The sequence below is a fragment of the Chiloscyllium plagiosum genome, chromosome 4 (genome assembly GCF_004010195.1).
Source record: "Chiloscyllium plagiosum isolate BGI_BamShark_2017 chromosome 4, ASM401019v2, whole genome shotgun sequence".
Classification (NCBI taxonomy): domain Eukaryota; kingdom Metazoa; phylum Chordata; class Chondrichthyes; order Orectolobiformes; family Hemiscylliidae; genus Chiloscyllium; species Chiloscyllium plagiosum.
In genome coordinates, this window is record NC_057713.1 from 102,417,556 (window position 1) to 102,431,415 (window position 13,860).

General features: G+C 42.7%; 2 protein-coding genes across 9 annotated transcripts in view; one reads left to right on the plus strand and one right to left on the minus strand.

Moving 5' to 3' along the window:
• Positions 1 to 6,820, minus strand: part of bbs9 (Bardet-Biedl syndrome 9) — a 529,891-nt gene extending 523,071 nt beyond the window's left edge. For 7 of the 8 annotated variants that reach the window (XM_043688773.1, XM_043688772.1, XM_043688769.1 and 4 more), the window contains exons 1-3: positions 6,764 to 6,820; positions 2,069 to 2,191; positions 1,120 to 1,270 (exon numbers count right to left, since the gene is read on the minus strand). In XM_043688773.1, coding sequence (XP_043544708.1) covers positions 1,120 to 1,270; positions 2,069 to 2,174 — 257 coding nt within the window. In that variant the 5' untranslated portion in view covers positions 2,175 to 2,191; positions 6,764 to 6,820. The remainder of the gene's footprint in view (positions 1 to 1,119; positions 1,271 to 2,068; positions 2,192 to 6,763) is intronic. The other variant, XM_043688768.1, reaches the window with a different exon arrangement.
• A 1,189-nt stretch (positions 6,821 to 8,009) lies between these two features.
• Positions 8,010 to 12,881, plus strand: LOC122549270 (endogenous retrovirus group PABLB member 1 Env polyprotein-like). Its single transcript, XM_043688776.1, has 2 exons — positions 8,010 to 8,372; positions 10,916 to 12,881. Exon 2 carries the CDS (start codon positions 11,594 to 11,596, stop codon positions 12,329 to 12,331), a length of 738 nt encoding a protein of 245 aa, XP_043544711.1. The 5' UTR covers positions 8,010 to 8,372; positions 10,916 to 11,593; the 3' UTR covers positions 12,332 to 12,881.
• Positions 12,882 to 13,860: the final 979 nt, after the last annotated feature.

Genomic DNA, 13,860 nt, shown 5'->3' on the forward strand with positions numbered 1-13,860 from the left:
GTTATGGTTGGAGGGGTGGGGTCTGAGGGCGGAGGTGCGGGATGTGGACGAGATGCATTGGAGTGCACCTTTAACCACGTGGGAAGGGAAATTGCGGTCTCTAAAGAAGGAGACCATCTGGTGTGTTCTGTGGTGGAACTGGTCCTCCTGGGAGCAGAAACGGCGGAGGCGGAGGAATTGGGAATACGGAATGGCATTTTTGCAAGAGATAGGGTGGGAAGAGGTGTAATCCAGGTAACTGTGGGAGTCGGTGGGTTTGTAAAAAATGTCGATGCTGCCTGAATTGCTGTGCTCTGGCCTCATTCTATGTTCGTTGTTCCAGGATTGGTCAATTAATTATAATCTGTAATATCAACTGACCAACCTCACCTCCCCTCACAAAACCAGACACTCTCATATACTCCCAGTCCCCAGCAACTCACTTCCCACCAACACCACAAATTCTCCCAACATCCACAGCCCATGCACTAGCAGGCAAAGCCCCAACCACAACCCCTCAGCCACCATTCTCCCCACATTCCCACCACCAAACAACTACTACTACTACCACCATCACCACTCCATCAATCCACGACTATCCAACCACAAACCCGCCAACCTCAACACCCCACTAATCCCACCCACCAATCACTCCACATTCTGTCATCCCGATGCACTCCGTAACTTCCTCCCCCAACGTCAGTATGCCATACCACACCCAACTAGTCACGACCAACCCCCTATAACACCACCCCACATTTGGTACCAAATCTTACTCCCATCACCAACACACCAACATTCTCACTCCCATCACCACTACAACCCCCTCAACCCATATCCCCTATCACAACCCCTGAAACCCTGCTTCTTAAGACAAGTCCCTGAAACCTAACCTCATTCCCCGGCAAATGCACTCTCAGTTATACTGTGCATAATAGTCTCCCTTCTAGTCATCAAAAATATTGGCACTAAATAGTGCAATTACCAAATGTAAGCATGAAAAATAACCTTTCATTCCAATCCTCCCCCATATTCATGACCAGTTTTAATAACTATTCTACCTACTGCTCTTCATTGTTGGCAAGTTAACTTATTCCATTTCTCAGTATTGCTTTTATCTACTCTTTTTTTTAAACTTACGAGACAAATTTGCCAACTTCTACTTGCAATATTGGATCCTGCAGTTGAAGCTCTAGGATTAATTCTTCTGGATGAAGTGCTGCTCCAGGTTTAGCAGGCTGTGGAGAATAGATACGCAGAATTCCCTTATAACTGCCAACAATAATTTTGTCTGGAAACAGCAAAAAAGAATAAATTTAATGACATTGTTTGTTTGAATAGATCATGAAGTATAAACACATCTGCAAATAATTCTACAATCACAAGACATATTAGTTTGCAAAATCAATTTATTTTTGACCTAGGATTTACAAGGTACAATTTATCCAAGATGAGGCAATGTAAAATCACAAGCATCCTGTAGATTGAAATAATGATGTGAAATATTGCAAAGGTTTCAGATACTGTTTAGCATACAGGTTTAACCCAATCTTGATGTACAGTTCCCTTAATTAGCATTATTTACGGCATTAAGATAAAGTGATTGTTTCATTTTGTTTGATCTAGATAGGTGAATTCAGAATTCAAAAGCGATGGCGCTTATCTGGATGCTTCATTCACCTATCCTTTCTCTAGGACACTAGGAGCATCATAGCACAATATATATTTTCCTTGAATTGCCTAGATTAAATGTGATCTGATTGTAAATTCAATGTGCTATGATAGCACAATATATATTTTCCTTGAATTGCCTAGATTAAATGTGATCTGATTGTAAATTCAATGTGCTATGATACAGCACCTACAGTTTGCTCCACTCATCACAAACAATTTGGGAAAGAGAGGGTTGGAACATGACAGTGGCAATTACTGGATGCAATGACAACTTAAAGGCCTTTGTAAAAAAACATTGATGATGAATTCTATAATTGATAAATATCAAAATTAAGGAATGCATTTTTTGGGCTGCCTAACTAAATTATTTAATTAAGCTGGGGGAGGAAATATTGTTGGTCTCAATCATACTTACCATTTCCACTGTTGTCAATATCAGCCACACACAAGCATCCTTGATCAAATTCTTCCTGCTCTCCTACAATTGTGGACCACCAGTCTCGAGCTTTAAATAAAGACATCTTCCTTCAACCTGAAACTACCAAAATAATGAAATGCTCAGACTACTGATACACAATGCTGTCTTCACAACAGTCTCAAGAAGATACTAGAACTTAAATATTAGCACTCGAGGTAAAGACCCTCTCCTAGTTTGCTCATCCTGTATTAATATTGATTCGAAGATGCCGGTGTTGGACAGGGGTGTACAAAGTTAAAAATCACACAACACCAGGTTATCGTCCAACAGGTTTAATTGGAAGCACACTAGCTTTCGGAGCGACGCTCCTTCATCAGGTGATTGTGGAGGGCTCGATCGTAACACAGAATTTATAGCAAAAATTTGCAGTGTGATGTAACTGAAATTATACATTGAAGAATTGATTGTCTGTTAAGCCTTTCATCTGTTAGAATACAGCTAACCCGAGAATGCAACTTTTAAAAAAGGGTTTTGTGATTTACACATGAAAGAAGTGAAACTATCAAAGTATTCTAACAGATGAAAGGCTTAACAGACAATCAATTCTTCAATGTATAATTTCAGTTACATCACACTGCAAATTTTTGCTATAAATTCTGTGTTACGATCGAGCCCTCCACAATCACCTGATGAAGGAGCGTCGCTCCGAAAGCTAGTGTGCTTCCAATTAAACCTGTTGGACTATAACCTGATGTTGTGTGATTTTTAACTTTGTATTAATATTCAGCATCCTCAGGTGAAAGAGTAAAACACCCTACATTCTATCTCAAAAATCAAAAAACAAATAAAACTAGACATACCACCAAGCATTGACCTAGACAACAGAAATGACAAGGACTTACCTTCCCACTCAATGCTGCAAAGCCTTCCTCATTAACATTTGGAGACATATGCCAAAATTGGAAGAGCTGTCCAAAGAGACTTTTGCAACAACATAACATTGATTTTAAGATCTGATGATGACAATGTCCCAAATAGACTCTTCCATCACCGGATATGCCATACTCCAGGTATACTGTTAGGACAGAATGCCCGGGAGTCCTCAACACCTACTCCAGACCCCAAGAAGTCTCATAGCATCAAGTTAAACATGGGCAAAGATACTTCTTGCTGATTACCATCTACTGTCTCCCATTACCTGCTGAACCACACAACTCTTGAAGAGGCACAAAGAGTAAAACGGGCACAAATATACTTTGGGTGTTGGATTTTAATGTCCATTAACACAAGTGACTTGGAACACTACTATTCACCAAATTAGTCCTTAGGACATTTCTGCCAAACCGGGTCTGCAGAAGTTGACAAGGGGATCAAGAAGGAACAATCTATCTGGCCTAGACATTACCAATTTACCTGTCACAAATACTTGACATTATTGCTTGGAGATCTGGTCAAGTAAAACTCCCACCTTCACAGATGACACACTTCATTCTTCTGTTCTGTGTTCAATGGGACATGCAGGGTCTACAAAGCCTTCCTACTCTAATTTACCAAGGGGAAAATTAATATGAAGGAACAAAACAAAATTGATAATGTAGTGCATACTCAAATTAGCTTTGTGTGTCTTTTCCACTCAAGCCAGAATGAATATGTTGGAGGCTTTTTTTTCCAAATTCATTTATTGGAGACTTTTTTTATTGCATTGTATTCATAATTGGCTGCACAAGTTGGTGAGCTGCTGCAATCCTTGGGATGTAGGGGTAACCACAATGCTGTTAGGAACGAAGTTTTAGAATTTGACTCAATTACAGTGAAGGAATGAAGCTATACTTGCAGGTCAGGGTGATGTGGCTTGGAGGAGAATTGCAAATGGTGGTCTCATGTACCTGCTGTCCTTCTCCAGCTAGATGGTTAAGGTTGCAGTTTGGAAGGTGCATTTACAAGAGCCTTAGTGAGTTACTGCAATACATTTTACAGATGGTACACACTGCTGGCACTGTTTCGGTGGTGGAAGGAATAAATGTCGAAGGTGGTGGTTTGCATGCCAATCAAGAAGGCTGATTTATCCTTGATGGTGTCAAACCTCTTGGATATTGTTGAAGTTGTACTCATTCAGGAAAGTGAGAAGTATTGTTTTGTGGATGGTAAACAGGTAGTGCATTACTTGCCATAAAATTTCAAGCATCTGGCGTGCTCACAGGATTTATATAGCTAGATAATAACCTCAGGAAGCTGATTGTAGGGGACTCAGTGATATCAACACTATTAAACATCAGTGGGCAATTGTTGGATTCACTCCTATTGGAGATAGTCATTGCTTGGCATGATTGTTACTTGACACTCATCAGCCCAAGCCTAGGTGCTGTCTTAAGTTTTGTTGCCTCTGGACACAGAGTGCTTCAAGTTTCTCAGGAGTGGTGAATATTGTTGGACATTATAAATCGTCATCTAACACTTCCACTTCTGACTCCATGATGGAGGGGAGGTAATTGATTAAGCTGCCAAACCTAGTTGGACCTTGGACATTACCCTTTGCATGATGCTCGAGGGCTGATTGGAATTAATCAACCTCTGTTGTTTTCCTCTTCAGCCTGTGCCTTGTTCCTCCAATAATTCCTTCCATGTATTTTTAGTTTATCGTTTCTCCACATTAGATTCCATACAGTGTGGAAACAGGTCCTTCAGCCCAACATGTCCACACTGACCCTCCGAAGAGTAACCCACCAAGAACCATTCCTCTCTGACTAAAGGGCAATTTAGACCTGCACATCTTTGGGAGGAAACCAGAGCACACGGAGGAAACCCACGCAGACACAGGGAGAATGTGCAAACTCCACACAGACAGTCTAAAGGGCAATTTAGACCTGCACATCTTTGGGAGGAAACCAGAGCACACGGAGGAAACCCACGCAGACACAGGGAGAATGTGCAAACTCCACACAGACAGTCACCTGAGGCTGGAATCGAACCTAGAACCCTGGTGCTGTGAGACAGCAGTGCTAACCACTGAGCCACCATGCCACTCCAAAATTAAAAATCACACACCAGGTTATACTCCAACAGGTTTAATTGGAAGCACACTAGCTTTCGGAGCGATGCTCCTTTATCAGGTGATTGTGGAGTGCTCGATCATAACACAGAATTTATAGCAAAAATTTGCAGTGTGATGTACCTGAAATTATACATTGAAAAATTGGTTGTCTGTTAAGCCTTTCATCTGTTAAAATACAGTGACAGTTTCACTTCTTTCATGTGCAAATCACAAAACCCTTTTTTTAAGTTGCATTCTCGGGTTAGCTGTTAACAATGGTGATAGCTAGACAATATGTTGAAGAAGGTGTTAGCCCCCTGTGTTCTCTGTCTATGACCTGATGTTTAGGTTGATTCTAATCTAAAAAGTGAGATAACAGAGTTTTACATAAATTGAGCGAGCTCAAAAACTGCATGAATTTATGTAAAACTCTGTTATCTCACTTTTTAGATTAGAATCAATCTAAACATCAGGTCATAGACAGAGAACACAGGGGGCTAACACCTTCAACATATTGTCTAGCTATCACCATTGTTAACAGCTAATCCGAGAATGCAACTTTAAAAAAAAGGGTTTTGTGATTTACACATGAGAGAAGTGAAACTATCACTGTATTCTAAAAGATGAAAGGCTTAACAGACAAATGTATAATTTCAGTTACATCACACTGCAAATTTTTGCTATAAATTCTGTTATGATCGAGCCCTCCACAATCACCTGATGAAGGAGCATCGCTCCGAAAGCCAGTGTGCTTCCAATTAAACCTGTTGGACAATAACCTGGTGTTATGTGATTTTTAACTTTGTACACCCCAGTCTAACACCAGCATCTCCAAATCATGGCTCCAAACTTAGCAAGGGTTTAACTCATTTTGCCACGTTTACAAGATGTTACAGATTGTGACATAGATATTTATTTCCCTCAAAAAACAAACATCCAAATCACTGCGTGGGTTTGAAGATACAACCGAAGTAATGCTGCATGCGACAACAAATACACAGCAGCTGAGCTTATCCCTTCGGATAACGGGGACTGACGTACAGCCTAAATCAGCTTTGCAGTCTCAGCCTGAAGATGAAGCAGCAGAGGCTCTCCTCGGATTGTTTCGAATTAATGTGGAATGCTTCCCCGGCAGATGACAGTCGAGGATGAATGCTCATGAAACTTATTTCACAGCCTCATTTCATTCAGCCGATGTTAAGAATATATCAGTAATTTGAAACTCTTCTATTATTCAGAAACGAAGGGCCCAAGAGTGAGAAGAACTCAATAACCTGCACCGAGGTTCGACTCTGCAAATTCACACACACTGAGCAAGCATGACATTCACTGGCCTCGCAGCCTCCTGCCATGGGCATCGGGGAGGTGGGTATAGGTCTGATTGGAGTTAGAGAAGCAGGATGGGGTCTGGTTGGGATGGGAAATGGAATCGGTTTGGGGACGGCATGTTCCCAGTGTAGAGATGTCCTGATCCAGAGGGAGGGGAATTGGGATTCGGTCCAGTGGGGAATCTGATTCTGAGTCTAGGGGTTGGTGGCGATCGTGACGGCCAGGAGACTGGGCTTGCTAGGTCAGCCTGGTCCAAGGTGAGAGGTTTCCGTTCCGGAAGGAAGGAAACGGAGAGTGCAGGGGTCGCTCAGGCCCGAGGATCAGTCACTTACCCGCTGCCCGCTCCGCCGTTGTCATAGCGCCGCCGCGAGAGACGCTCTGATGGCGGCGCAAGAACGGAAGTTCCTGGCGCCTTGGCAGCAAGGTCTGATGGGAAATGTAGTTCTTTGTTGCCGAGTTTCTGCAAAACTTCCTTAAGACATGATTTGGAGTTGCCGGTGTTGCTCTGGGGTGTACAAAGTTAAAAATCACACAACACCAGGATTTAGTCCAACAGGTTTAATTGGAAGCACTAGCTCCGAAAGTTCTGATGAAGTCATCTAGATAGGAAACGTTAAGTTGCTCTCTCTCTCCATGGAGACCAGTTATGATCTCAAGCATTTGTTGTTTACAGTTAAGACACCGTCCATTCTCTTCCATGCAGGGACCTCAGTGTCAACTTTTCACGCAGAGGGTGGTGCATGTACGGAATGAGTTGCCAGAGGAAGTGGTAGAGGCTGGTACAATTACAGCATTTAAAAGGCATCTGGATGGGTATATGAATAGGAAGGGATTGGACGGATATGGGCCAAGAGTGGCAACTGGGACTTGACTAATTTATGATATCTGGTCAGCATGGACGAGTTGGATTGAAGGGTATGTTTCCAATCTTTATATTTCAGACCTATACCCACCTCCCCGATGCCCATGGCAGGAGGCTGCGAGGCCAGTGAATGTCATGCTTGCTCAGTGTGTGTGAATTTGCAGAGACAGAATTTGTAGTCATAGAGATATCATATGCTAAAATGGTTATAGTGTGTGTGGGAGGTTAGAAATGTAGTTTCTGCAGGTGGGGGAGGGGAAGGGGAACATTATACAAACGATCGCGGACTTCTTGTAGCATGTCGCATACTTAAGGCTAAGACTTTAATGAATATAGAGGGTCTTTTAAAGAAAATAGTTTTAAGCTAGGAAATAACTATGAAGGGTTGTAGCTGACCATAAAAAGAAGCAGCAGGGGCATTTCACAATAAAGCTTATGGTATGATAAGAGAAACTGGATAAAAGAACAAGCTGTAGCAAACAAGAAACAAAGAATGCAGACATACAATGACGGCAGGATGGCCAGGTAAGAAAATAACTAGAGAAAAAAACAAGTGAGGTAATCAGCTTATGATAGGATGGGAAAAGGGAGGCATGATTCCACAACTTGTAAACTGAATAAGAATGCTAACATGCTCTGTTTTTGCATGCATTTCTACTTGATTGCAGAAGCGTCCGGTACTTGCAAAGCTGTAATAAATTTTTCTTGTTTCCAAGGCTTTGTCTCAGGCTGATTTGTGACGTCTGTTTCCCACAATTGGGGGCTCGTCTGGGATCCAAACCGCCGACCGCCCGACACTCTTGGGACGACGGGGGAGGTGCACCTCTCCAATTTCGGTCATCTCCGACTCTGTTGCTTGTCGTTCGCGGTTTGGGCGAGTACGATCTGGACTGGGAGACCCTAAAAACAAGGTGGGCAGACGCGGCAGGTTCAGTCGGGCAACTCTTGTGCACAAGACCCAGGTAGGGAAAGGTCTTAAAGGATATATCCGAGCGACCGGAGGCAGCGGTATTTGCTGCAGGAATTGCCGCGGGATGGGGCGCACCAACACAACCAGATAACTCTGTGCACAGACCAAGGTAAGAAAAGAGACTTTTAAGTATTGCCTTGGTGGTCGGGACGTATGAAAGTACGGGGAATTTTGCGATATATAAAATAAAGCATATGTCAATGGAAAACAGCCCATGTCAGAAGGGCTAGTAGCTGAAGGGCTACTGAGGGTGCACTTCATAACTAGCTTATGGCCAGACGTCCAGAAGAATATTCAAAAGCTAGAGGAGTCGTTGCGGGAAGCTCAAAGTGTCTGTGAGATACGATGTCTGTGTGTGTGTGAGAGAGAGGGAGAGAGAGAAAAGAGCTGTACAGCTAGTAGAAAGTTTAACCCTTTGTGATTCAGTTTGAATGCACATTTGTTTGTTGGTGATTGAGTGTTTGTGCTTTGTTCCCTGGAGCTTGAGATCTGGGACTGTTTTGAATCTGATTTCTACTATGGAAATTTTAACATGATTTCTTTTAAGGTTAAGGATTTTACAGATTATGAAATAAAATGTTAACTCCTGTTCTTTTTACAGGTCATGACTGCCTTACTATCAGTTTCTAACTAATCTCTTTTATCCTTACATGAAAGTAATTTATGGAGAACAGTTGAAGTCTCAAAAAAACCATATAATTGGTCAGATTAATCGGACAAGTAAGGTGTCCAGTCAGGACCCTGAAGGGGGTGTGGAAGAAGGTGACACCAGACCTCGTTAAGATTAATTAAATTATCAACAATGGGAGGCACGGGGAGTTGCCTGTGTAACGATCGATCTGTAAATAACGTTAAAGGGGATATATCCTGCCCGACAGTTCTTTAGGGAGAATGTTGGGTAATTGGGAACACAACTCCCCGACGCGGGAGAAAGATAAGGCCACAATGATAAACTATTGTTGTTTTGTCTGGACTAGAGAAAGTATTAAGGCGGTTGGTATTTTTTGGCCCAAATATGGGTCTGATGAGGATTGGCTGTGTCAAGATCTTAATATATATGTCAATCGAAAAGAACCGTACAGTCAAAAAGAGTCCGATTATGCGGCTTGTTGGATAGGGAGCGCAGGAGTAAAATTATGTCCCATGAATACGGAGGAATCAGGGAAAGAACAGAAAAAGAATGAACAAGGGAAGCCACAGTGGGATCCCTTAACGTGTTTGCTGCCCCTGTATACTACTCCCCAGAACATGCCTTCAGCTCCCGAAGTAGAACCGAGTCCAGACACAGAAAAGGGAACGGACTCTGAACTAAAAGATGCAGAACCTAGGGGGCTCAGAATCACTCGAGCCACCACACGTAAAGGAGGGGCAGAGATAATGGAAAATGTAAAATTATGTCCCTTACGAGAGGTTCCGATTGGGGAACGTACAATCGGATATGTAAACGCTCCCTTAACTAGAAGTAAAGTTAGGGTCTTTAAAAAGAAAATGAAAAGTTTAATGGAGGATCCGGTTGGACTAGCCGAACAATTAGATCAATTCCTAGGGCCTAATTTATATATCTGGGGAGAACTGATTGCAATTTTAGGAACGTTGGTTTCAGGGGAAGAACGAGGTATGATTAGGAGAGCGGCTTTATAGGAATGGGAAAAGAAGCACTCAGTTGGGGAAGAAGGGGCCCCAGCAGAACAGAAATTTCCAAATGTTGACCCTCTTTGGGAAAATAATAATAGAGAAGATAGGGAGTCAATGCGGAATCGACGAGAAATGGTAATATTAGGAATTAAAGAGACGGCACCTAGATCACAAAACTTTGTTAAGGCCTTTGAAGTACAACAAGTGAAGGATGAAACCCCTTCTGCATTTCTTAAAAGGCTCAAGGATGCCACAAGGAAGTATTCGGGAATGGATCCCAATAATCCGATAGCACAGGGACTCTTACAGGTCCAGTTTGTAACTAAATCATGGTCAGACATACAAAAGAAATTTCAGAAATTAGACGGATAGAGTGAAAGACAGATGGAAGAACTGTTACGTGAGGCACAGAAGTGTATGTGAAAAGGGAAGACGAGAAGCAGAAAGAGAAAGCCAAAATGATGGTGGCGGCAGTAGAAGAAATAACAAAAAGGAGAATGGGATCAAGGGATAACAGGAAGGGTAGGGGAGGACACGAAAGACAAGTGTCAGATACCCGGGAAAGGAGGCAACAGGCAGGGTGTTACCATTGCGGGAAAGTGGGGCATTTTAAACGGGAATGCCCAGAATTAGCACGAGAAAGGGAAGCCGTTTCCCTAATGACCGTTTCCCTAATGATGAAGATTAGGGGAGTCAGGGGTTTCTTCCTCCTGAGACCCACCAGGAACCCTTGGTAAATTTAAAGGTGGGACCTGAAGGGGAGGAGGCAGTATTTTTGGTGGACATGGGAGCGGCACAATCATCCCTAAGTTTTAGACCTACCGGTGTTAAATTGACTAACAAGAATCTCAGGGTTTCCGGAGTAAAAGGCAAGGAATTCTTGGTGCCTATTTTTGGGCCAACCCTAATTAGAGGAAATGATGAGGAAGTGACAGGACAATTACCAACTGTAGAGTTCAATGATAAGTTTTTAAAGAACTATATTGTGGTGCTCGGCTCTTCTTTGTCTGTCCTTAGGAAGAAGGGTCTGTTGACCCAGACACCTCCACTTGAGTTCGCCGTACATCGAATACAACCAGGTGACTGGGTCCTGATCAAAACCTGGAAAGATACCAAACTGCACCCAAGCTGGGAGGGACTGTTCCTAACCCTCCTGACTATTGAAACAGCCATCCGAACTGCTGCACTTGTGTTAAGGGCCCCGTGGACGCTCCTTCCCCTCCGGCAGAGTGGCAAGCTCATCCTACAGACAACCCTCTGAAAGTCAAGCTGAGCAAAAAGAATGGACTGAGATAAGAGACTATTAAGTATTGGTTAAAAAAAAACTGTATCCCAAAATAATTGTAAGTGTTGCATGGACTCACTCCTCCCTGGTATTTAAAGGGTTAGGGAATAGACAGATAGGGTTGTGAGCTGAAATGAATGGTCAGCTTTATGTTGTCACGATAATATTGGCGATAGCTGCCAAGGGGGGGGTGGGAAAAATCAATTTACCACTTTATGTCAGAATTATGCTAAACTAAAGGGGCATACCAACTGTTGGGTATGTGCTGAGATCCCACACCATGGGGAATCCGGAATTCCTCTCACAGTAATACCACTTACCAAAGAAGAAGTGTACGATGTACAACAATTTGACTTGGGCTCAAATGATACAACTTGGAGATTTGAAAGGGGTAATTATAACTTTGCGGGATGGTTCCTCGACCAGCCCCTAAAACCCCGGGCACTATCGATGGCCTTGGCGTTTCCCCACCAAAAGCAGTAAATACCACTTGTATTTACTGCATCCTTCCGATTAGGAAAATCACCAGCCAAGCTACTCCCATAACCTTTCCCCAAGTATTGAATGGGACATATTGGGTGTGTGGTTTAAAGGCCTACCCATTTATCCCCAGCAAGAAGTATGTTTGGAGTGGTGGATGTCACGGGAATGGGTGCTGGGACCATCCAGTTCAGACACTACCTCAAAGCCAGAAAGGCTGGAGTGGCTGCTGCTACCTCGCCCATATAATTCCCCACTTGAGGCTGTTAAAGAGAGCCCCAAAAATACCTCGGAATAAACAGGGAGGAAGGCGAGTAACCCGGAAAGTAATCGAAGGAGATCGCCTCCTCTGGACTTTGATACCTATGTATGGGACCGCTCGAGCAGGAATACAAAAGTTGGCAGCTTCCCTGGAAGAGTTGGCCAACAATACTGCTGATGCGTTGGCCGAAACCCAATCCCAAGTAGCAGCCATAACGACCGAAATGATTGCCACGAGGCTAACGACCCTTCAGAACAGGATGGCTCTGGATTATATTCTAGAAGAGAAGGGTGGTACCTGTGCACTAATTGGAGAGGAATGTTGTACGTACATACCTGAGGTCTCCTCTAACATTACTGATATCTCCAAACATGGGCGAGACAAAATCGCCAAGGGAGGCCGGTAATCGGTACTGGAACGAAAAAGGATGGGAATGGGGGAATTGGGGATTGACTGGTTGGGTAAGGTGGTTAGTCAATCTAGCTATCTATGGATTATTGATATTAGTGGGTCTGGTGGTAGGGTTTAATGTCCTACAATGGATAATGAGCCAACTGATGACATCCCTTGGGAAAGGAACCCAAATAAATCATCAGATGCTTTTACAATCAGCAGGTGACATGCAACAAAGAGAAAGTCAAAGAATACTTCTAGAGTTCAAGGGACGAACAACACAAATGTAAAATGTAAGATTGTGAACCTCATCGCCAAAAGGCGTAAGAGGGCAGAACATAAGAAAATGGATTAAAGGAGACTGAATAAGTGCAGAAACAACAGTTAGAGAAAAAGAAAAAGGGGGAATTGTGGGAGGTTAGAAATGTAGGTTCTGCAGGAGGGGTAAGGGGAACATTATACAAATGGTCGCGGGATTCTTGTAGTATGTAGCATACTTAAGGCTAAGACTTTAATGAATATAGAGGGTCTTTTAAAGAAAATAGTTTTAAGCTAGGAAATAACTATGAAGGGTTGCAGCTGACCACAAAAAGAAGCAGCAGGGGCATTTCACAATAAAGCTTATAGTATGATAAGAGAAACTGGATAAAAGAACAAGCTGTAACAAACAAGGAACAAAGAATGCAGACATACAAGGAAGGCAGGATGGCCAGATAAGAAAACAACTGGAGAAAAAAACCAAGTGAGGTAATCGGCCTATGATAGGATGGGAAAAGGGAGGCGTGTTTCCGCAACTTGTAAACTGAATAAGAATGCTAACATACTCTGTTTTCGCGCGCATTTCTGCTTGATTGCAGAAGCGTCCGGTACTTGCAAGGCTATAATAAATTGTTCTAGTTTCCAAGGCTTTGTCTCAGGCTTAAAGTATGGCCCAGGACAGAAAGGTGCACTTGGTGCTAAACACCAGAATAGTCCAACTGCACTGCAAGATTTTCATTTTTTTTAAAAATCCTGTCAAAAAAACCACAAGCTTCCATAAGGTCAAGAGCAGCACATCCTATTGGCAGGCTTGCATCAATTTTCAGGACAGTTCTTTCAGTTGAAAATCAGTTTCAGAGCTAAATAGATGATAGAGATTTTTACAATTTAGTGCCACAATATTAAATACTGTTACACCTCTCATAACTCTCTTTTAAACTTAAGCTAGCATAGATATAGCAGTCTTCATTTTCATTATGCTCGAAAGTAGACATAATGCTGATGACATGCTGTTGAGGGTGTGGTGCTGCACCTGAATTGCATGGGCTACGGTGAGAAATGTGGCAGATTTGCACACGGTCCAGCAAAAGACTGTCTTAATGCCTGGAACAACTCGCTGAATCTTTTAACTAAACTTGAGGCTTTGAAGCGAGATTCTCACTAGGCAGCTAAAAACTGACCGTTAAAGGAGATGATTTCTTGTTAATAATCTTATTAACTGCACATCTAATCTCATCTCATTAATATGCAACTTTCAATCCAAACACAAGCAAGCTGGGACCG

Excerpts from the sequence above, each read along its gene's own strand:
- LOC122549270 (XM_043688776.1), top strand. The coding sequence starts at position 11,594 with ATGGTTCCTCGACCAGCCCCTAAAACCCCGGGCACTATCGATGGCCTT.